We start from the raw sequence: 21,787 nt of genomic DNA, 5'->3' as shown, positions 1-21,787 counted from the left end.
GTGTGTCACTGTGGGTGTGGGCTTTAAAGACCCTCATCCTAGCTGCCTGGAAGCCAATTTTCCACTAGCAGCCTTCAGATAAACATGTAGAACTCTCAACTACTCCTGCACCATGCCTGCCGGGATGATGCCATGATACTAACAGACTGAACTTCTGAACTGTAAGCCAGCCCCAGGTAAATGTCGTCCTTTATGAGATTTGCCTTGGTCATGGTGTCTCTTCACAGCAGTAGAACCCTAAGACACTGGGATTCATCAAATCAATACTGGCAGTGGAAAAAAAAATGTACAAGGTCAACAGCTCAGACTTCAGAAAGGCAAGGTGCAAGCCATGTGTAGGGAACAGCAGTAGTTACCAACCCTGACCCAACTGATGACCTGCCTCGTTCATATTCAAGTCCTGACACCCTCATGTCTTCCAGTGAACTGAAGCACCGTTTATCCAGAAACCAGTCCTGCTCTAGATTGCCAAGTTAACTAAACTCCAAATCAGTGTGTACAGTCTGGTCTGCAATGAACTCGGCTGTTCTATACATGACTGTGCTTCCCTAAACACACTGTGCTTACTACGCCAAAGCCTCACATCCTGGGCTTCAGCACCATGTCCACTATAGAAACAAGCACTCCACAATCCCAATGCTTGCCTTCAGACATGGAAATCACCTAATCCTTAACCAAATCTCTTTATAGATAAACCAGAATGCAGACAGTATAGGGCTGAAGCCATATTCACACAACAGTATCCCATCATGAACCAGAAACTACCATCTGCCTAAGAGGTATAATCATCACATCCGCATTACCTCCTCTCCCATTTCCACATCCACCATCTTTACTACCCCCATGTTCACCTCCTCAACCATCACTTCCATTTCTACCACTATACCAAGAGTACCACCAGCAACAGCATCACCACACCATCACCACCATTATCATTGTCATCATCACCACAGCCTTCTCTATCACTACCAACACAATCAATACAACCTCCTCTACTGACACCATTATCAATATCACCTCCCCCGTCATCACTAACGCTCTTAGCAATATCGCTCCTCCTTCATCACCACTGCCTACACCACCTCCTCACCTCCTCCATCATCATCACCACTACCACCTACTTCACCACCACAATCGTCCCCACTACCATTTCCAACAACAACAACAACACCTCCACCATCACCACCATCACCAACTCCACCACTACCATCTCCACCACCACCATCACCATCTCCACCACTACCATCATCACCACCACCACCACCACAACCATCACCACTACCACCATCACCACCACCACCTCCACCACTACCATCATCACCACCACCACCACAACCATCACCACTATCACCATCACCACCACCACCTCCACCACTACCATCATCACCACCACCACCACCATAACTATCACCACCACCACCACCACCACTTTTTCTACCATCATCATTACCACAAGACCCTTAATACCATGCCCCTTGTAATGTGTCATTCAAGTCTGAATTTGCCAGTTACTCCTTACTTAACTTTAGACTAATGCTGTCATAAGTTTAAAAAGTCCCATAAATCAGTGTCCCTACTCCTCCCATAGTCATTTATGTCTCAGCTGATCTCAATCAGATTTTTACTAGTCTCCTATTTACATTAGCAAGTCATCTAACAAGTTTCAAAAGCCCTTACAATCTCCCAAAAAACAAGGCCCAGAGAAGTTAAGGAAACTGGCCACAGGACAGGTAAATCCTGTCCAAAGGTGTCCACTGCCATGTTTTGTTCTTTGTTCATTTTTCATGGCTCCAGGACTGCGTGCTTAGCACGATCCATCAATGTCTGCTGAAATGACTGGGTGTTTCGTTCCTGTTTAGAAATTTTAAGATTAAAAGAACATGTGTTAGGGTGTTTTGTCTGCACATATGCCTGTGAGCCACGTGTGGGCAGTGCCCATGGAGGCCAGGAGAAAGTGTCAGATCCCCTAGGACTGGAGGGACAGATGGTTTTAACTGCCATGTGGGTGTCAGGGACAGAACCCAGTCCTCCGAAGGAACAGTCAGTGCTCCTAACCTCTGAGTCACCTCTTCAGCCTTTAACAGAGATGTCTCAAATGTCCATTTTTAATGCTCGGGCATGGTGAAGCATGTCAGACGGAGACTCAGGTGGAGCTCTGAGTTTAAGACAGCCAAGGCTACATAATAGGATTCTGTTTCAAACAATTAACAGTTCATCATTAAGACAAACACCCATCTAATGAGAATTTTATCTCAATGTCTCTGCATATAAGAAACTTACAAAACAAAAGCACCCTTACCAAACTCCAAGTGATCTATTCACTGATTAAATAAGACCCCTGTACACTCTCCTGTTTCTCCAGCTCAGCTGCACCTGGCCAGCTCATACACGTTGCTTTGCTCCCCTCTTTACAACAACTCAGGTACTCCCCTCTTTACAACAACTCAGGTAATCTAAACGTGCACATATAATAAAGATCTGTGGAAGCAGTGTCTATGAAAACAGCCTTGACTGACGCCGTGACTGGATCAATGTGTGCGGATGAAGGAAAGAATCTAATCGGGTGCCAGAGCCACGGAGTGAGTAACTCAGAGGCTGCACTGAGACGTCCCTGTGAGTGCCCCGGCTCTCAAGGGAACACAGGAGACATGAACTCAGCAGGGCTGGCACTGAGGGGATAGGAGCAGAGTTGGTGGCAGGGAATGATGGCGAATATGATCCTATTCCATTGCATACATGAGCGGAGTTCTCAAGAGTCAGGAAAATGGTTAGCCTGGAAAATTACAGTTGATGCTGTTTATGCTGTGACCATGCAGCGAATCACGGAGATCTCCAATCCAGTGATCACACTTAGCTCAAAAGCAGAAAACTGATATACAATCGTATATGTACTTATTCTGGTTAAAATAAAATAAAATATCTGATTAATGCATGTTTTAATGGTGCCTTGACTTTAATGGCCTTTTACTGATTTAAGTGACTTACTTAATTTTTTTAAATGGCTTTAAAGATTTATTTTCATTTTTCGTGTTGGTTGGCATGTGTATGTGTGCACCATAGGCCTACCTGGTGCCCACGGAGACCAGAAGGAACTATCAGATGCCCTGGAATTGGAGTTGTGCATAGATGGTCATGAGCTGTGAGCTACCACGATGGTGCTGGAACCAGACAACAGTACGCTCACCTGTCCTCCATTCCCACCAACGCTTCAACGCCAACAGGCCTGGCAGAACCCGAGTCCTTCTGCTGCCCCCGACCCAGTGGAAAACACATTTGCAGCACTTCAAATACAACCTAGTGTATCCTAGTCTATCCCGGTGAAATAGGCACACCATGGTGAACTTTCTACAGCACTGCAACCCCGCTGAACATTAATGTGTTCATTACCAGGAACTGGCACTAAAGCTCTCGTGAAAAATGCCCATCTCCAATTCTGCTCTGTTTCTTGAAGAAATGAGATGTTCTCATCCCAGACAATTCCTGCTGCTGCAACATGTAAGTTTCATGAATTGCTCAAGATTCATGCATTTGAAGCTGTCAGACAGCTCTTTACATCCCGCCACGCCCTCCCAGTGCGAGCCTGCTAATGCAATGGAGCCTGCAGATGAGTGCTCACGGTCAGTCCTTGTGAGTGAGCATTGTTCACACCAGCACCGGCTATTATCATCCTTTGTTTCTCACACTTCATTTTTATTTTTGATTTTCACACTCACATTAGGTGGAAAACACCTACTTTTAGCAAGCTAAACATACCCTGAAGCTGAAACGTCAAAATGTATGGAACAAAACTACACATTTAACAAAGGACAAAATGGTGAAAGAACGGGAAATGTTTTAGTCTCCAAAAAATGCTAATACCTGACTCTGGTACCTTTGGGATATGGGAAATTTTCTTTTCTGTTATAAAGATAGTTTCTTTTCCCTTTGGCGATACCCATCTCTAACCCGGGGTCTTGCACATTCTTGGCAAGTATTCTACAATGGAACTATATATCCACAGTCAATATTTTTTCTAGTTATAAAAATATATTTATAAGGACTGGGGAAATGACTCAATAGATAACGTTTGCTGTGCAAATATGATGACTGATTGATTCCTAGCATCCAGAGGGAAAGAAGAAAGAAAGGAGGGGAAGAGGAAGAAGAAAGGAAAAGACAGACAGACAGACAGACAGAGTGAGCCATCCAGATGTGCGGTACGGGACAATCCATATCACCAGCGTCAGAGAAACACCAGAATGAGCTCTGGGGCTGGCTGGCCACTCGCACTAGTCGCATTGGTAAGCTCCAGGTTCAATGAGAGGCTCTCAGCAGCTAAGAGTTCTTGATGGGCAAGCATGAGGACTGGGGTTTGGATTCTAAGACCCATGCAGGCAGCCAGGAATACCCCACGCATTTCTAGAATGCCAGCACTGAGAAGGGAGGGCAAGTGGATTGCTGAATCCCAGACTGAACGAAAAATGCAAGTTCCGGGTTCAGGGAGAAACCACACATGCCTCAGAAGAATAAGGCAGAGAGTGATACACAATGCCTGCCTCACACACACACACCACACACACACACACACACACACACACACACACACACACACACACGATGACCACTGGCACATATGCACAAAAGTGTACATATACATATAAAATAAGTCTCTTTATATGCAGGATGGTATTGAACACATTATTTAAGTTTTCTGAGCCTATTTTTTTTCAACAGCAAAATTAATGAATGCCTTACATAACACTAAAACCATCAAATAAGATAAGCAACATACATGCAAAATGCATGGTTGAGTATATACCTGATTAAAACCTTTGCACTAATGATACATACAATCATAGACTTATTTTTTTCAAGACGGGGTCTTACTAAGTCCTCCCCCACCCCAATAAGAGGCACAAAGGTTCCTCAGGCCTACAGATGGCAGGGAAACCAACCAGCAATGTTAAACACTAAGGGTGGGGGGTGGGGAGTGGGGGTGCTCTCCTCAGCAGAGGTGACGAAATGCCCGTTTTCCACCCAGAAGGCTGGGAGTGGATGTTGTTTAGGACCTGGTGAAGGCAGACCTAAATCCCCCAGAATGCTTACAGCAGATTCTTCCTCCCTGTTGAGCCCTGCTCCCTTAGCACAGCCGGAGCCATTTTATTCCATGTCCAACAGCTCTTTCATATTGTTGCTGTAATCTGCCTGTCAGACACTGACCCAGGAAAAATAACTTGGCTCAGAGCAGGGTCGCACTGACTAGACACCCTCTTATCTTCTGTATGTTATGAGGTCAGTTAAGCTTAAGAAACTCAACAACCAAAACTTCCACTTAGGACCAATCAGAATAAAGGTCAGTTAGAGCTGTTTTGTCTAGCTAGCCAACATAGGTTAAGTCAGAGCTGACCACTGGGCAGCACTTCCTATACCTGCACATGAGCTCAATATGTTTTTTTTTTCCCCCATATAAGCCAGCCCCAAGAAATGTTTGAGGCTGTAGCCTCAGCCCCCGAGATCTGAGCTTCAGCCCTTATCGTCAGTCTTAAGGTACACGTTCACTATACCATCCCTGTCTGACTGAGATTGGTGTTTATGTGGTTTGTGGTCTGCTCCTGAACCCCAACACTTCCTAGACTATTATCTTTAGCTCCCAGTTAAACTCGTCCTTAGGGGAGTTTTCACGTGTACTTTATGACCTGCTGACCTCTGATACCTGGTCAGAGACCACAGCAGAGCCTCCCCGTTAGCTACAGAGCCCACCTGCACGGTCACATGCACGCGGTAAGGGAGTTTCTAAGTAGGCACACCTTCAGCTCTTTTGTACATCTGGAATAGGAATGACTGCTGTCTGGGCTCTTTCCCCTTGTACTGCGCTGCAAATATGCTGGCAATGAACCTCAAGGACCAGTAGACTCCTCGGGGTTTGATTCAAACTGATGAAATCAATCTGAACAAGGTTTTCTTTCCTCCTCACCTCCTCTCAGATCACTGTCCACACCCACACCTGCAGTGTCCTCTGACCCTCGGGAGCCTTGAACTCAGGATCCTCCCAGTGGGCCTCCCTCCTGCTGTGAGTCTCAACCTGTGGGCTGCTTATCAGATACTTACAATTCATAACAGTAACGAAATTAAAGTTCGGGAATAATAACAAAATAGTCTTATGGCTGGGGGTCCCCACGACATCAGGAACTGTCTCAGAGGGTATCCCAACTAGGAAGGTTGAGAGCCACACAGGACTAGGATGTATCGTGCATCACAGGCATGCGCCACGGTGCTTGGCTTGCGAAGAGTTTGTAAGGCAGTGAGGAAGGAGCAAAGCCCCCACGGACCTTCTGGAACTACACAAAAGTTCACGCATGGCCTTCTGTCCCTGCCCCGAGGAGAAGCTGAGAGGCTCCGAGATGTCTGTGACTCACAGATGTTTAAAAAGCTGCGTAAGAGCAGGCTGCAGGGTTGTTTTCTCTATTCCCTATATTTATAATATTTATAAAGTCTGCTAAAGAAGGAGTCTCCAAATCCAGACATGTGGTAGCACATTTCAGCCAGTTAGAAGGAGGATGGAAACTGAAGCAAGGAGGAATACCCATTTCCTTTCCATCTTTCCTTCAGATTCCAAATTACTGTAAATTCATTTAGCTCGGATTGTTCGACAACTTTGAAATATATGAAACAAAACAGCCAAACTAAAGTTTTAAAATATCCAACAACAACAGCAAACCAGTAATAGCTGGGGGGGGGGGGGGGGGATGATCAAAATCGAGGAAACTTGAAATAGCTCTATTACTTATATAATACAGAAGAGACTCTTCCTTCTTTGGAGTGAAATCTTCAAATTACTCACTCCTTCATTCTGACTCAGTTAACAACCTTCACCTCAAACAGCCGTCACAGTGTCGTAAGTGTGTGATGAGGAGACAGCAGGAAAGGAACTGAAGTTAGAAGTCAGGAGGAACAGGATAAAACCGTGCTCTGTCAGCAGCTGACTGGAAGACAGCTGGCCCGAGGAATCCTAAAGCACTGAGAGTCTTCAGTGCACCACACAATCCCAGAGACACTAGGATTTTCCTACTAGAAAGACAGTACACGGATCAGTCTCACTGGGTGGCCACTTAGACCTTCAGAGTAACTGTCCTGAGGCCACCAGACACCCCCACTGCACTGCCCCTTTCCTTAGAACATATTGGACAAACACAGTGAGAGGTTGACACACACTCATCTATGAAGCCTTTATCCCAGAGTTCACTGAAAAATACTTGTTACAAAAAGGGAGGCTTGCCTTCATGAGTTTTATTTCCAAATACCCTTCCAAAACACAGCCTTTTTGGTGGGCTGTACAGATCTCATAAACCAGCATACCCCTAAGCTAAAGAGAAGCACCTTCCTCTCTAACGAAAATCAATATAGCATCGAGCCAAGCCTCCCAACGCAGCTCTTACAGTACGCCGTCGGACCTGAGCTATGTACACAGAAGGCAAGCCACCATGACAAGTGGCTCTTCTCAAAGTCCGTGACTAACGGAGTAAGCCTGGGATGTGAGAGTTATTAAAAGGAACCGTAGAGTGGTCTCACTCCTAACAGGCAACGTTCCCCTAAGACCGGCTACCAGCTACAGGAAAGACTGAACTCACGTTCAGACTTTCAGGCCTGCACATCCTTAGCAGTTTTCCTCCACGTGGCCATTATGTGTCAAAGAAATCTGCAATCTATTTGCTGGTAGGTATTGAGTATAAAGACCCCATGCACACCAATAAAGAAAAAGCACAACAGCACAAGGTGCATCCTTATTGAAAACAAGGCCTCCATCACCCGACAAGGGTTTGAGTGTACAGAAAAGTCTAGCCGAAGATGGCAGCCGCAACCTTCTCTCATTTCCAGACATAACACCAGCACATTCCTTCACGCTGGAACGAACATTCATCTGAACTTCTGAAGACGGGTTCGTGGGTAAAATGGTGGCTATGCAAGCATAAAGACCTGGGTTCAGACCCCACATACAGCCAGGTATAGTAGCAGGTTTTGTAATCTCTGAGTCCCTACAGCAGAGACGGGAGACTCCCTAGAAATTTGCTGGCCAGCGAATCTGACATAATGTGGAAGGGGAGAAATGATGTTCAAGGCTGTCCTCTGATCGCAACATGTCTACTACGGCATGTATGCCCCCCATACACAGATAGATAGATAGATAGATAGATAGATAGATAGATAGATAGATAGATAGATAGATAGGTAGATAGACAGACAGACAGACAGACAGACAGACAGATAGATAATAGATAGATAAGCAATGTTCACTAAAAACAGGACCGTATCACCCCTAGTCACAACTCCAAAACAGATGGTACATCTTTCTAACATTCTGCCTCATAAATGAAAAGTTCCAGCAAAGTTAAAGGACATTAAAAGGGTCCCCAGGAGGCTCAGGTTCTCCGGCTGACATTTCACAGCATGTGACATTCTACAACTGCAGTTCTTCAGTCTACACTCAAGCATGAGGTAGCACACCGCAGCTGCTCGGAGGCACAAAACACAAAACCCATACCCTGTTTGTACAAGTAGAATGTAGAAGCTGTTTCTTAAGAGTCTGGCTCAGGGGCTGAGGAGATGGCTTGGCAGTTGAGAGTGCTCCGTTATTCTTCCAGAAAGGCAAAGCTTGGTTCTTGACACCCGTGCTGAGGACTTCACAAGCACCTGGAAGTCCAGCTCCAGAAACCACAAGCACTCGAACACACACTTGCATCACAGACTCACACAAGCACTTAAATAGTTTATCAAAAGCTTAAAGTTCTCTTTGTTACCTTTAAAATACATAGTCCCCCTACTGAAAGGACTATAAATAAATACAATATTTAAATGTTGATAGGGCATCACCACCCAGAATTAAAAGATGCCTGTTTTCTTTGCTCAACCAAATCCACTTTCAGGAGTTCCAGCCTGTAGACTTCTTGCACACAAAGATTAAGATGCCCATTCACTGCAGCGATCCATAAAAGTGGAGCATTCTGTATACCCATTACCATATGAGACACCACACAAAAGAACAAGCCATTCTGTTCAGTGAAGGAAGGGGAAAAGCAAAGTTTCTGAACAAATACAGAAAAAAAACATACTGAAAATTTCAATTCTGTGCATGCCTGTAAATGCACTCGTTTACTTGAATCGGTGAGTGGATAATGGGCTGAGGGGCCCGTCTCCCTCAAAGATCAGCAGCTATCCTTCTCAGGGAGCAGATAGGTATGGGGGTGAGGGACAGGAGTGAGGGAGTTGGGTGGATCCCAGAGAAGGGTCTGTCCTAGTCTCTGCTCTACAGCTGTGAAGAGACACCATGAGCCTGCCAACGCTTAGAAAAGAAAGCACTTAACAGGGGCTCGCTTTAGACAGGAAGGCAGACAGACCTCCATCCCGGTCCTCAGGATGAGACAATGCCCCTAGGCCTGGCCTGGGATTTTGAAACCCCAATGACACACTTCCTCCAAGGCCAGGCCTCCTAATCCTAATCTTTTCAAACACTTCCGCCCCCCAAAGACTAAGCCTTCAGCTGCAGGAGCCTCTGGGGACCATTCTCTTTCAGCCAGCACAGGCCATTTTAAGAAGAGACTTCCCTTTTTTTGTTTGCCTGCAACATCCTTCTATGTCACCTAAAACTTTAAATATCTATTTAACAAACGTCTGGAAAACACTTGTTCTCTACAGAAAATAAGATGCTACATCAAATTCTGACTAAAGTCCAGACTCATTTAAAGAGGATACCCAAGTAATAAAGAATTAAAGGATGTTGGTAGTCAAAAACATCCTTCGTAGACTTTATCCTTCAAAGGAATAAAGAAAAACTGTGGGCTGCATGAAGCAGGAATTATAAAGAATGACAGTGTTGTCACAAAAGAAGGAACATTACTCAGAGAAAGGATGTGTCTCAGGTCTGCAAAGATATAAAAGGCATTGAAATCAGAAACACCATTAAAAAGACGCAATCATCCCAAGTGTCTCTCAGAAATAAAATTTCAAGGATGAATCTTTACTTTGGCACAAAGTGCATGCTGTGTGGGAATGCAGTTTTGGATCGGGAGGAGCTGAGTGGCGTCAAGTGTGGGCCCTTACCTGTACGTTTTCTTCTGTGACCTGAATTTCTGCCGTGTAAACATAATCAATTAGCATCCTCAGGGTCCAGCCGTCGACCTCTTTTATTCGAACTCTCTTTGCTCGGCTCTCGCTCATCTCACCTGAAACACCCAAGAGTGAGATGAAGTTACAACAGGAGGCTGCTGAGGAAAGGCCAACAGGAGACAGGCTGACCCATCTTCCCGCAACACACCCAGTCAGACAGGCAACGGGATCTGCTGCATTTTGCAGGCCTCGGCCACTCTCCTAAAAGCTGTCTTGAGCAAACTCCACACTATGCTTCTGTTAGGCATCTGACCCTGAAGATAACATGGCAGGAATGAAGGCACCCTGCGCCCAGCTGCAGAAACTGCAGCCGATGCTGTCCCTTCATGAATTCCTCTCTGGTTGGTTGCTTGTTTTAAAGACAGGGTTCGTCTGTGTAGCCCTGGCTATCATGGGACTCACTGGTTGACCAGGATAGCCTCAATCTCAGATATCTGCCTGCCTCGGCCTCCCATGTGCTGGGATAAAGGTGTGTGAACACCACCATAATCCGGCTGGGGTTTTATTTTTAATTTTTTCTAAGACTTTTAGTGTGTGTGTGTGTGTGTGTGTGTGTGTGTGTGTGTGTGCACGAGCCATACAATCTGGAGCCCTCCGCATCTTAGCCTGACAAACAGTGGTACAACCCCTTCTTCCTGGTCCTCAAACATGGACAGAAACAGATATAGATGGAGAGAGAAAACAATGATGACCCCACACCACGGGGACGTTGTAAGGACAAGGAACAGATTGGAGCAACAGGACAAGGCAAAACATTGTAGGATACAAGGAGACACAGTGAAATCGTGACGAGGACAACCCTTAGTTACCTAGCCAGGCCTGGTGAGCAGCCACTCAGGACTAAGACCAGAAGATCACAAATCCAAGGCCTGTGTGAGTGACAGTGAGTTCAAGGCCAGCCTGGGTAATTTAGTGATACCCAGTCTGGAAATAAAACACACACACACACACACACACACACACACACACACACACACCCGCGCACGCATGCACGCACTCGACCTCAGTTATAAACTAAGCAGCTACCCCAAGGAGGACCAACCCTCAGCAGAAAGGTTTCGTGGGAAGCTTGGGAAACTGTGCCACGACCTCTCACCTTCACCCGCATCCTGCAGTAATAAAAATAACAGTGGCCCCAAGATCTCTGTCTCAGACAGCATGGTTTAGTGTGATTCCATGAACTATCAGAAGGCCTATGGGAATCTACAATGTCACAAGACTCCTTTGCAAAGAGAAGCCTTGGATGGGGGCAGGGGGTGCTAATCACAGCAACAGACACTTCACTGTGTGTTCTCCTAGAGAGGGTCTGACAAGAACTCAGAAAGAGGCTGTTCGTCTCAGGGCTGCACTGTGTCTAACTGTGCCCTGTCACTGCCCAAGGAGAAAACATCCATGTGGGGTACAAAAGAGGAGAGAATCCCATTGTTTCTGTGGCTTTAAAAAGAACGGATGAATACAGAAATTAATTCACCTGCATATGCAGTGCCTTCCCTATGCACCCCTCTTCTCCCTGGCTCACAATCTCTGGGGTTGGTCCAATCTGAAGGCCTTTACAGTGCCAACGTTAAGACACTTGTTCCTACTTATAGTGTTGTGGGGAGCGGGGAGGGGATAGAGAGGACAACCTCCAGTATCATAATGAATGTCATCATCTTTTAAACAGGGCATGTTATTGGCCTGCAGCTCGCCCATTAGACTACGCTGGCTGGCCAGTGAGCACCAAAGATCCACCTGCCTATGCCTTTCCAGTACTGAGACTGTAAGCATGTGTCACCAAGTGAGGTGGGGTTTTTATTATTTATTTTTATTAATTCTTCAGGAATTTCATATAATGTACTTTATTTATTTATTTTGAGTACTGATGTTTTTCCCGGATGCAAGTCGTTGCACCCAGCGCATGCTTGATAATACTGGAAGCCAGTCAGGCAGGTGGTTGTGAGCTGCCATGGAGGTGCAGGGAATTGAACCAGGGTCCTATGAAGAACAGCCAGTTAACCACTGAACCATCTCTCCGACCCTCATTTACTTTGATTATATTCACGCCCAACTCTTTCCCTTGACTATTCTCAGATCCCCTGACCTCTTTACTCCCAACTAACTGTCCTCTTTTCTTTTTCTTCTTAAATTTTATGAATTCCAATTTGTGCTGTCCATATACTTCCAAGTATGGGGCCGCACACTGGGGCACGGTGGACCTATCAGGAGTCATGTCCATAAGAAAACTGACTGACCCTCTGTCAGAACTCATTGACTGCCCACAGCTATGGGTTAGGGGTGAGGGCTCATGAATGCCTTCTCATTACATGACAGGATGTTGACTGCCTCGATTTAATGCAAGTGACTACAGAGTCAGTGTGAGCCTGAAGACACGGCTTTGTTCTGGTCCTCCCAATCACTTACTCTGACGCTTTGCCTTTTAACATGGGAAATGGGGCAACCACTTTACCAGCTAAGCAATCTCCCCACTGCCCTTCTAGTTATTTAAACTAGACCTTAAATAAACACCTTACCTTGCTTCATCCACAGTGCCCCTAGAATTTGCAAAGTCTGTCAGAGCTCAGGGCAATGTAAGTGCAAAGTGTGTACCTAGTTCCCAAATTTCACCATCAGTTGGTGTAGACAAAGCCATAGACAAAAATGAGTCTCTTAATTCATGTATGTGGCTGGGGTAAAAAATGGTCCTATGCCAGGCAACTCTCACTATTATGTTTTATGAAAAGGTACTTTGCTAAATCACATCTTTTCCTCATATGTCAGTTTTAAAGATTATCTCGCCAGAAAAATCATCTACTTCCAACAAAGTCAACCTCAATTATGTTCTTAAAATGACTTAATCTTACATCTTCATCTTAACTTTACCAAAAAGTTAAAGTAGCAAAACCCAAAAGCTTGCTACCAAATGCATTAATAATTTAAAAATTCCAACAAAGCACAGGGAAGGAGAAGTGAGAGCTATTTATATCCAGTCTTAGTGTTACACGGCGTCTTAGTTACTGCCCTTTGCCATATTTATAGAACATATGTTTAAACAGTTTTCTTTCTGAGATTTGTATTGGATAACGGATTTTTGAAAGCCATCAGAGGCAACCGAGATGGTTCATTGGCGAAATTGCTTGCTGACGACCTGAGGTGCATACGTAGGAACTACATGGCTCCTGACTTCACGCACACAGCTTGACATACCTGGGTTCATATTAATGTTCTCTCAGGCAAGGTCCACTTACTGCTCTTACAGAGACCTGCCTTCAGTTCCTAGCTCTTACACGGTAGCTCACAACCATCTGTAACTTCAGCTCCTAAGAACCCAGCGCCTGCTTCTGGCCTTCTCCAACACCAGGCATGCATGTGACACGCATACTGCTGTGCAGGCATCTGTGTACTCACACAGAAAACAGCTCTTCACGGGCAGGGGCGCTATCTAATGATGCTGTGCAGCTCTTCCTGTATCGCTCAGAACTTTCTACACGCTCAGTGGACCAAGTTACTTACGATTATCTAAATTAAAGCATCCACATAGATGCTTGTGCTAACACCCTGAGGAACGGTCGCCTTGCAGTGCCCTTTTCCTTACCCACAATCCATCACTCACCAAAGCCTGCAGAATGAAGTAAAGCTTGATGACAATGCAATCTCCCACTCTCATCTTCTGTGGGAAACCTATGGAGCCATCCCCCAGTGGTTTCTCCCAGTTGAAAATGCATGGGTCCATTACGGTATATGCACACAAGCACAGGTGTCCTAGAGGACTTTGGATTCCCCAGAGCTAGAGTTGCAGGCAGCTGAGTGTCACCAAACATCAATACTGGGAACCAAACTCAATAACTGTCCAACTGGATGACCATGTTCTAAATCAGTCCACTGCTCCTTGACCAAGTATGCAAAACTCTAAGCAAGTATGCATAGCCTGCCTATAATTCACTACCTACGCTCATATACTCCCCCTCTCACTTCCAGACATAAAACAGAGCAGTAGGAAATGCTTTGTAGTTTTCCACACAAACCAAGCAATTTCTTACCTTGCTACCTGAGCTGAACTCTGTCCTACTAGACTCTATATCCCCACTCCCAGGCCAACCTCCACACATTCTTCAGGATTTTTCTAGAACCTCTCCAGGATGCATTATCTGCTGGTGGCCCACAGCTGGACTGGACTCTCACCCTATAGCTGGGCATGTCATGCAAGCCGACTTCAACATAATGAACTCCCTCCCTAGCTCTTGTGGGCTTCCTGACACAGCTGACAGCCTTCTTCTGCACTCCACGATGCTGGATAGAAACCCAATGTTGGCTGCAAGAATTAATAAGTAAATGAGGGAAAGCATGCCGAGTTAAGGGGAAACATATTTACTTAGATAACAATGTTGAGCTCATGGATGCTGTGAAGGATTTCAGTCAGCCGATGCTCTATGCTGCAAGCTGGGTTACGTAGATTCGTCAGCAAATAACACATCATCTACTTGATTTTTTTTTTTTAATTATGATATCCAAGTTTTAAAACCTCAGAGATATAACTGTGGCTTAAAATGTTTCCATCAAGAGCATTCAACCAGGACTCTTGAGGCCCTTCACCAACTGTTAGCCTCATTTATCCGTTCTGAATGAGGTAAATTAAAAGTGAACGGGGGCTGGGGAGATGGCTCGGAGGTTACAAGCACCCAACTAGCTTTACAAATGACTTGGGATTCAGCCCCCAGCTTACAACTGCCTATAACTCAGTTTCAGGGGACTGAATGCCCCACTCTGCCCTCTGTGGGCACTGCACTCCTGCGCAAGACCACACACATAACTAAGACATAAGTAAACGTATATATGCGAAACTATCTTTCCTGGATGTGTGCAGCTACCTCCCTTCATCAAAGCCTCTCACCATAACAAATGAAGACCCTCTAGAAAGCTACAACGGGACACAAAGCCGAGCTCAGCAGGTGATGAGGGGCCCAGCCCCTGCAGATAAAGGTACATAACCACACCTCCTGCATCCACGGCTCAGAGAGCATCCTAGGGTACCAAGAGACATGAAAAAGTCTCTCCAAGATGGCTGTACAAATAAGGCCAGAACAACGAACACGCTGATATGGAAGGGGAACTTTCTGTGCAGTCCTACACCTAGACAAAGGACCAAAGAAACTAGTGACTACTGAGAGAAGGAAAGATAGCCTCTCCCAGGAATGAGCCCATTCTGTCATCCGATGCAGTGGCCAACTCTGAAACCTGGGAGGGGTTGGAGGGAGGCAAAGGAAGGGAGAAAGCGTGACGTAACTCTATTTCTACTTAAAAATATATTTTAAAGAATAAGCAAAAGAAAATCTAAAATAAACGCTATATAATATAGTCCACTAAAAAGTCCATTATCCTAATTTCCATTTTATTTATAATCAAGGGTACTTAAAAAAAACAAAAACTTATCACTGAAGCTTTGACTACACCGAGAATCTAAGAAATCAATGAAAGGAAACAAGTTAATTACAGACTGGACGTCATATTTAATTAATTCCGTCCCACTGCTTTTCAAGTTCTACTTGTCGCTGACAATATTCATCACTGACACCTGTTCCTGATTAGTTTGGGCTACACGAAGCTGTTAGGATGTCGGCCTGGCAAAGCGACTCCACAGGCCACCACCAGTCACCCACCACAGCAGCCATGGCCCACAGCGCTGCCCTAGTTCAAACATGGCAAACGTGGGAAACTCTTGGACTTGTGGCTTTAGTCCCACTTGGTAAAGACTTCTCAGTTCTAAGGGAGCAGGGAAAGGAGACAGCGTCCCTCCGTCTCTCAGAAACTGTTTCCACCCTTGCAGACACCCTCCACCCAGAAGAGCAGCCTGGAGGTATTTGTGGATGTTAAGGGGCAAAGAGACAGAAGGAAGCAGGTTCCTAATATAGCTCTCAGGGTGCAGCTCAGCCGTGCCTGGTGCCTACTTCTTACTACCTGGCCCATCTGGAGTGGCCTGTTTGACGCCTCGGGCCTCCTAGCTCATGCTCACTGCCCGCACCATCCTATTTCACTTTCTTCAAAGCACTTGGCAACAGTCAGCAAGCCTCTACAGCCACTGCTGTCCGTGGTCCTTGAAGCCTATGGCATCTAGCAAATGGAAGACACTCAGTTTCTTGATGCACCAAAGCATGAGCCTTAGACAAACAGAGCCGTACATGTAACTTTCAACATCTAGATCCTTTAATCAGTCAACAATAGTCTCTTGGCTCTTTTTGTATTTTTTGTCTACTTTGTATTTATATTTGCTCCCAGAAAAGTACACAGTACTATTTGTGACTAGTATTTAAGACTTTTAACCTGTGGGGCTGGAGGGATGGCTCACTGAAAAGTACACTTGTGGTTCTTCCAGAGAGAGTGCAGCTCTTAGCACCCAGCTTATAATTGCCTGTAACTTTAGCTCTAGATGCAACCAATACCCCTACCTCTGACCTCCAGGGGTAGCTTCACTCATGTGCGCACACGTGTGTGTGTGTGCACACACACACACAATTTAAAATAAATAAATAAATAAACTAAAAAAAAAAAAAAAAAAGAATTTTAGCCTGTACCACCAAATACAGCAAAATCGTTTTTTAGTGAACAGTTTAAAAACACACGAACCCAATTTGCTAAGCTCTTTCCCAAGTCACAGTTAACCACCTGGTCTGGCTCTAAATAGTCCCAGATTTCACAAGATGAAAACCTGTAACTACACCATGGAATTATTTATCACGTTCTTTCTCTATTCAGTACTTCAAACTACATGGAGTAGCACAATTCTTTTTACATCCTAAAATTTGAATGAATTCTTCACCCGCAGTCTATGGGAGATTAAAGTGAGGGGCTGGACTGGTTAGGGGGCTCCGTGGTTAAATGTGCTCACTGCTCCTGCACGGGACCAGATGCAGGTTCTAGGCCCGTGTCACGTAGGTCCCAGCCACCTGAAGCTCGAGATCCAGGAGGTGAAGCTGCTCTTTGGGCCTCTGCAGCTCCTATAAACATGGACAGAAACTCACACCGGCTCACACTCATACATGAAATCAAAACTAAATAAATATAACACGATCCCCTCACTTAGAGCCTGACTATTGTTGTCTATACTATCTCCAGCTCCTAGGCACAGGCTTCCATGTAGCTGGGATAAAGGCCCATACGGCTGCGCATTGCTGGTAAAGCTAAGTTGTTAACAACTACATTGTTGTTACTCTGTGTGGAATAAAAAAATGTTGCAAAGAAAATATTTATGAATCCTCAGTTACACAGTAAGTTCAAAGCCAGATCTTGCTATGGGAGACAAAGTCTCAAAAGGAAGGAAAAGATGGGAGAGGAGAGGGGAAGGCTGGCAGGGAAGGGAAGAGAAAGGAAGGGGAGGAGGGAGGAGAGGAGGGAGGGCATGAGGGAGGAAGGGGCTATAAAATTGGAAGGGGAGTTACTACGGAAGGCATGGGAGACAAGGGGAGGAGAGATAAAAGAAGGCATCAGAGGGTGCATATGATCATGGTATGATGTGTGTGTGAAATGTCACAGTGAGAAAAGTTATTTTGTAAAGTTAATATATACTGAGTTTCTTAAGAAAAGAATGTAAGTATCTAGCCTAAGGTTTGCTAGATCTCCTATTCTTATACAATGAAACGAAATTTCAGATGAGATGGCTGTGATCCTTACTGCTGGCCCTAACTGAGCAGTTTCTCTTGGTTTTTAGTTTGCCTTTAATTTAAAAAAAAAATACTTTTGAGAATCTCATACATGACTAATATATCTGCATCATTTCCCCTCCTACTCTGAACTCTCAGTCCTCCTCTGTTCCCCCATATCTTTTCAAATCTATTACTACTTCTTTAATTACTGTAAACACGCACATGTGCGCACGCACATACACACACCTACACATAAACACACAGGCACGCATGCACATTCTCAAGTTTTGTTCTTTAAAAACAAGATGCCCTGTATCCCAGGCTGGCCTCAAATTCACTAAGTACCTCTACCTTCCAGTTGCTGGGGTTACAGATGTACCCCACCACACCCAGCTAGGCTGAGCATTTTCTAACAGCCAAGAGAAGTGCGAAGAAATTCAGACATGGCCTCATCCAATCTTTACAAAAATCCAGAATGTGAGCAGTATTCTCACTGTATATTATCCATTTTGCATATGGTGAAAGTGAAGCCCACAGTATTCAAGACGGTCTCCAAAGACCCAGTGGTTCCCACAAGTATAGTATAGTCTTTCCTAGAGCATTCCAGGCCAACAATCAAGAGAACACTCAGAAGCCAAGACCCTCTCCAGAAAGGCAACCAAGAGAAGAATGATCTAGGCCAAGGATGATAAAGTGAAAGTTGGTGCACGGAAATGTGGCCACCCTTGCCATGTCAGCACTGACTTTTCACAACCCTGACTGACAGTGCCTCCTGACCTGGCTCACAACCCATTGGCTGACCTTCCTCCATTCCTATGACTAAACTCAGAACGAGCAAAGCAACAAGACTTCGGTCTGGTGCACTGCTAGGATTCACAGGATATTTTCCCTGCTCCCACTCCCCCTACATGACCCTGTCCCCTTGGCAGACCCTCTGCATTCACAGGAAAGGTCGGGACCCTCCTCTCAATGATGCCTGACCAAACGACTCACTGTGTGGGCCCAGGTCTACATCCTACATTTAAACTGGGCGCCTCTCACCCCCTCGGCTGCACAATGAGCCACTGAAGCAGGAAGCAGAGTTATACCTTTCGAGTCTCTCCTGACGTACTGATATGTTAGGCACAGCAAATGCTCAAGAGTCTGTCAACTGTCCCCAGCAGAGGCTCTGTCTAGATTAGCCCTGACTATCCTAGAATTTACCATGTCAACTAGGGCAGCCTCCAACTCACAGAAATCCACCTGCCTCTGCTTGCTGGGATTAAAGGTACATGCCACCATGCCTAGCTACAACTTTACCTGTTCATCTTCTGGCGTGCCAACCACATGCTTTCTGTTTGGTGCAGCAGGAGAGACAAAGACTAAACTCGCTGATCACATAACCAAGTTCCCTGTGCCACACTGCACTTAGTGGCCCCTCATCAGTTGTACCAGCCACAGTACAAGCACGTTACACGGAAAGTTCTAGAAATAAAGTTCCTAAGTCTGAAACTGGACCCTGTTCTCGGAGATGTCCTGCTTTTGTCTCGGCTGGGGCATGAACCGTCTCTCTGTTCAGCACAGCCACACAGCACATCCCATCTGTCAGTCACTCCTGGGGTGTCAATCAACAACTCCTGGGGTGTCAATCAACTGCCATGGCATTGCCAAGTGCATGTGCACGTGACCCTTACTGCACTGAATAATATCGCCTAAGCACAAAACAGTAACACCGGCTAATTCATCATAGCATATTTTTATTATCCCAATTTACTCCTAGACGAGGCTGCTACTCTTGGCCTGATTTGTAAGTTAAACAGTATAGGACGGTATGTGTACATAAAAATATTCAGTTAACATCGAGTTTGGACCTATCCACAGTTTCGGGTGTCACTGTAAGAGGACTAGCCCCTTCCCTCCCCTAACCTCCCTCTCCTTCCCTCCCCTCCGCCTTTTCTCTCTTCTCTTCAGCCTGTACCTTCTGAGGACTGAACCCAGGGCCTGTGCATACTAGATATGTTCTGCACCACTGGGCTCTACCCCCACCTCTAAGTTGGTGTTTTGTTTTTTGGTTTTCTCTTTTTATTTTTGGCGACACTTCAGGCATCACTAGCATATATTAGTTCTTTTCCAAAAGTGTTAACACCACGCTACACACATTCATACATGCCAAAGTAAAACCTAAGCGTATGGATACAGCAGCCTTCCTCTCAGATTTCCAAAATAAATCATCTAAGGCAACCCTTTAGTTCACTATACATACTGGAAACAGCAAATGGGAAAACCCATTTGGAAAAGAAATATGAAACAGTAAAAGATGCCTTTCCTTTCGTATACACAAAAACAAACCAATAAAAATTTAAGAGCCCAAGATGCTGTGAACTGAGGGGACACATGGGAATGTCCCCTGCAGTGGCAATGCTGAGTTGACACCTAGGTCACAGTGTGCAACACGTTTACTGAGGACAACAAAGCAAAGCAAAGGTGTGTGTGGGTGTTGGGGACAGTTGACAGTCTAGCGCGGTTGGCATGGTAAGTTCTAGAATGCTCAGGCCTGATGCAGAGACTCTCAGGGGGAAATGCTGGGGATACTTTCCCTTTATACTTCTTCATTTCATCAAAAACAAAGGCTAGCGTACAGCAGGTTCAGGTCTGAATACACCTTAGAAATGGACATCTCTCCTACCTGTAAACATGGCGTGGAAGTAAGGGCTACAGGCTGCCAGCACCACCCGATGAGCGGGGATCTCCATGTCTTCTGCCACAATCGTGACGTCACACAGCAGATTCTGACTGTTCCCGGGAGAAAAGGAAAATGTAAATGCCTCCGATAATAAAAGCATTATTTTATTTATTCTATACAAAACTGTTGCTGCTAAAACCCAGTTTTTTTTTTTTTTTTTTTTTTTGAAATCTTGTCTACTTTAAGGAAAATCCCTTCCCTTCTAACATGATGCCTAAAGGTAAGAATACATAAAACTATATAGGTCCACCTCACCATGACCTGTCCTTTCACAGAAATCTACCCACACTGGATCACTGGCCTTTCACCCAACAGGCAGTCACGGAGGCAGACTAGCAGTGACTCCCAGGACACAGCTCAGTAAGAACAGCGCCAGCAGAAACGCACACAGTAGTATGACACAGGAATGCACACAAGCAAACTGAGCCAAAATCACCCCTCCTGCCAAATTTGTGTGACCCTGGGTTCCCACACAAAGGTAAAATTAAAACAAGCACTGGCTGCTTAAAAAGCATTTGGTCTTAAAAACCATAACCTAGACCACTTTACCAACATAAACTATATTATCCTTTAAGGTCGAACTGCCAGCAACAAAACCTAAAAGCAAACACTCTTCAATCCATAATTATAATTCTAAAACACCCACATTTAATTCCCTTTAAAATGTGGGGTGAGCACTTTTTGGGTGCTTCCATGATACTGCGTTCTGTGAGTAATTAATAAGTTCCTGACAGCTAGTTATTCTGGAACTAGCAGGAAGGTTTCAAAGCCCAGCCGTCTGCAGGGAGTCATGTCACGGAAGACAGGGACACACACACACGGTGCAGACAGGCCTCCCACCCATAAACACGTGAGCCCTGAGCTCCCGTGTGCATAGGGAACCCTCTGCCTCTCTCCTTCAAGGACAGCCTGCTGTCAGCCCACAAGCAGCAGGAACTCAGGAACTTAGCCCAGGAGCCTGCAGTTTTCACTTGTTCATGAACTAGTTCCTGGGGGGTCACATCAAAGCTTTCTGGGAAGTGTACCTCACTTCTTCTCTCCTTAACTGAGAAACTATGAGATATGACAGTGTTCTGTGGCCTAATTCCTGACAGGCCTGCTGGGCCATTCAGACTGAAGTGTGCTTGTGGGTGGTATCAGGAAGGTCCCATGCTAGAGTCATTAAAGGAGGCACTCATCTGGAATGCCTCCAGCCCGGGTGCACAGTGATAAAGTCTACCATCAGCACACAGGATCACACACTCTGCACTCCATGAAGGGCAGGCAGGGTTCACAGGTAAGCCAGGCTGACAAGGGTGGAGGCCTGGGGACG

At 45.4% G+C, this 21,787-nt stretch overlaps 1 protein-coding gene across 1 annotated transcript in view; it reads right to left on the bottom strand.

The window, feature by feature from the left end:
- Positions 1 to 21,787, bottom strand: part of KLHL2 (kelch like family member 2) — a 105,876-nt gene that overhangs the window by 58,185 nt on the left and 25,904 nt on the right. Inside the window, exons 3-4 of the mRNA XM_080928320.1 lie at positions 20,419 to 20,525; positions 10,075 to 10,196 (exon numbers count right to left, since the gene is read on the bottom strand). Of these exons, the coding sequence (XP_080784446.1) occupies positions 10,075 to 10,196; positions 20,419 to 20,525 (229 nt within the window). The remainder of the gene's footprint in view (positions 1 to 10,074; positions 10,197 to 20,418; positions 20,526 to 21,787) is intronic.

The sequence above is a fragment of the Micromys minutus genome (assembly GCF_963924665.1).
Source record: "Micromys minutus genome assembly, chromosome: 14".
In the NCBI taxonomy this organism is placed as follows: domain Eukaryota; kingdom Metazoa; phylum Chordata; class Mammalia; order Rodentia; family Muridae; genus Micromys; species Micromys minutus.
The sequence above is the reverse complement of the archived record's forward strand: the minus strand, read 5'-3'. Positions and strand labels throughout refer to the sequence as shown.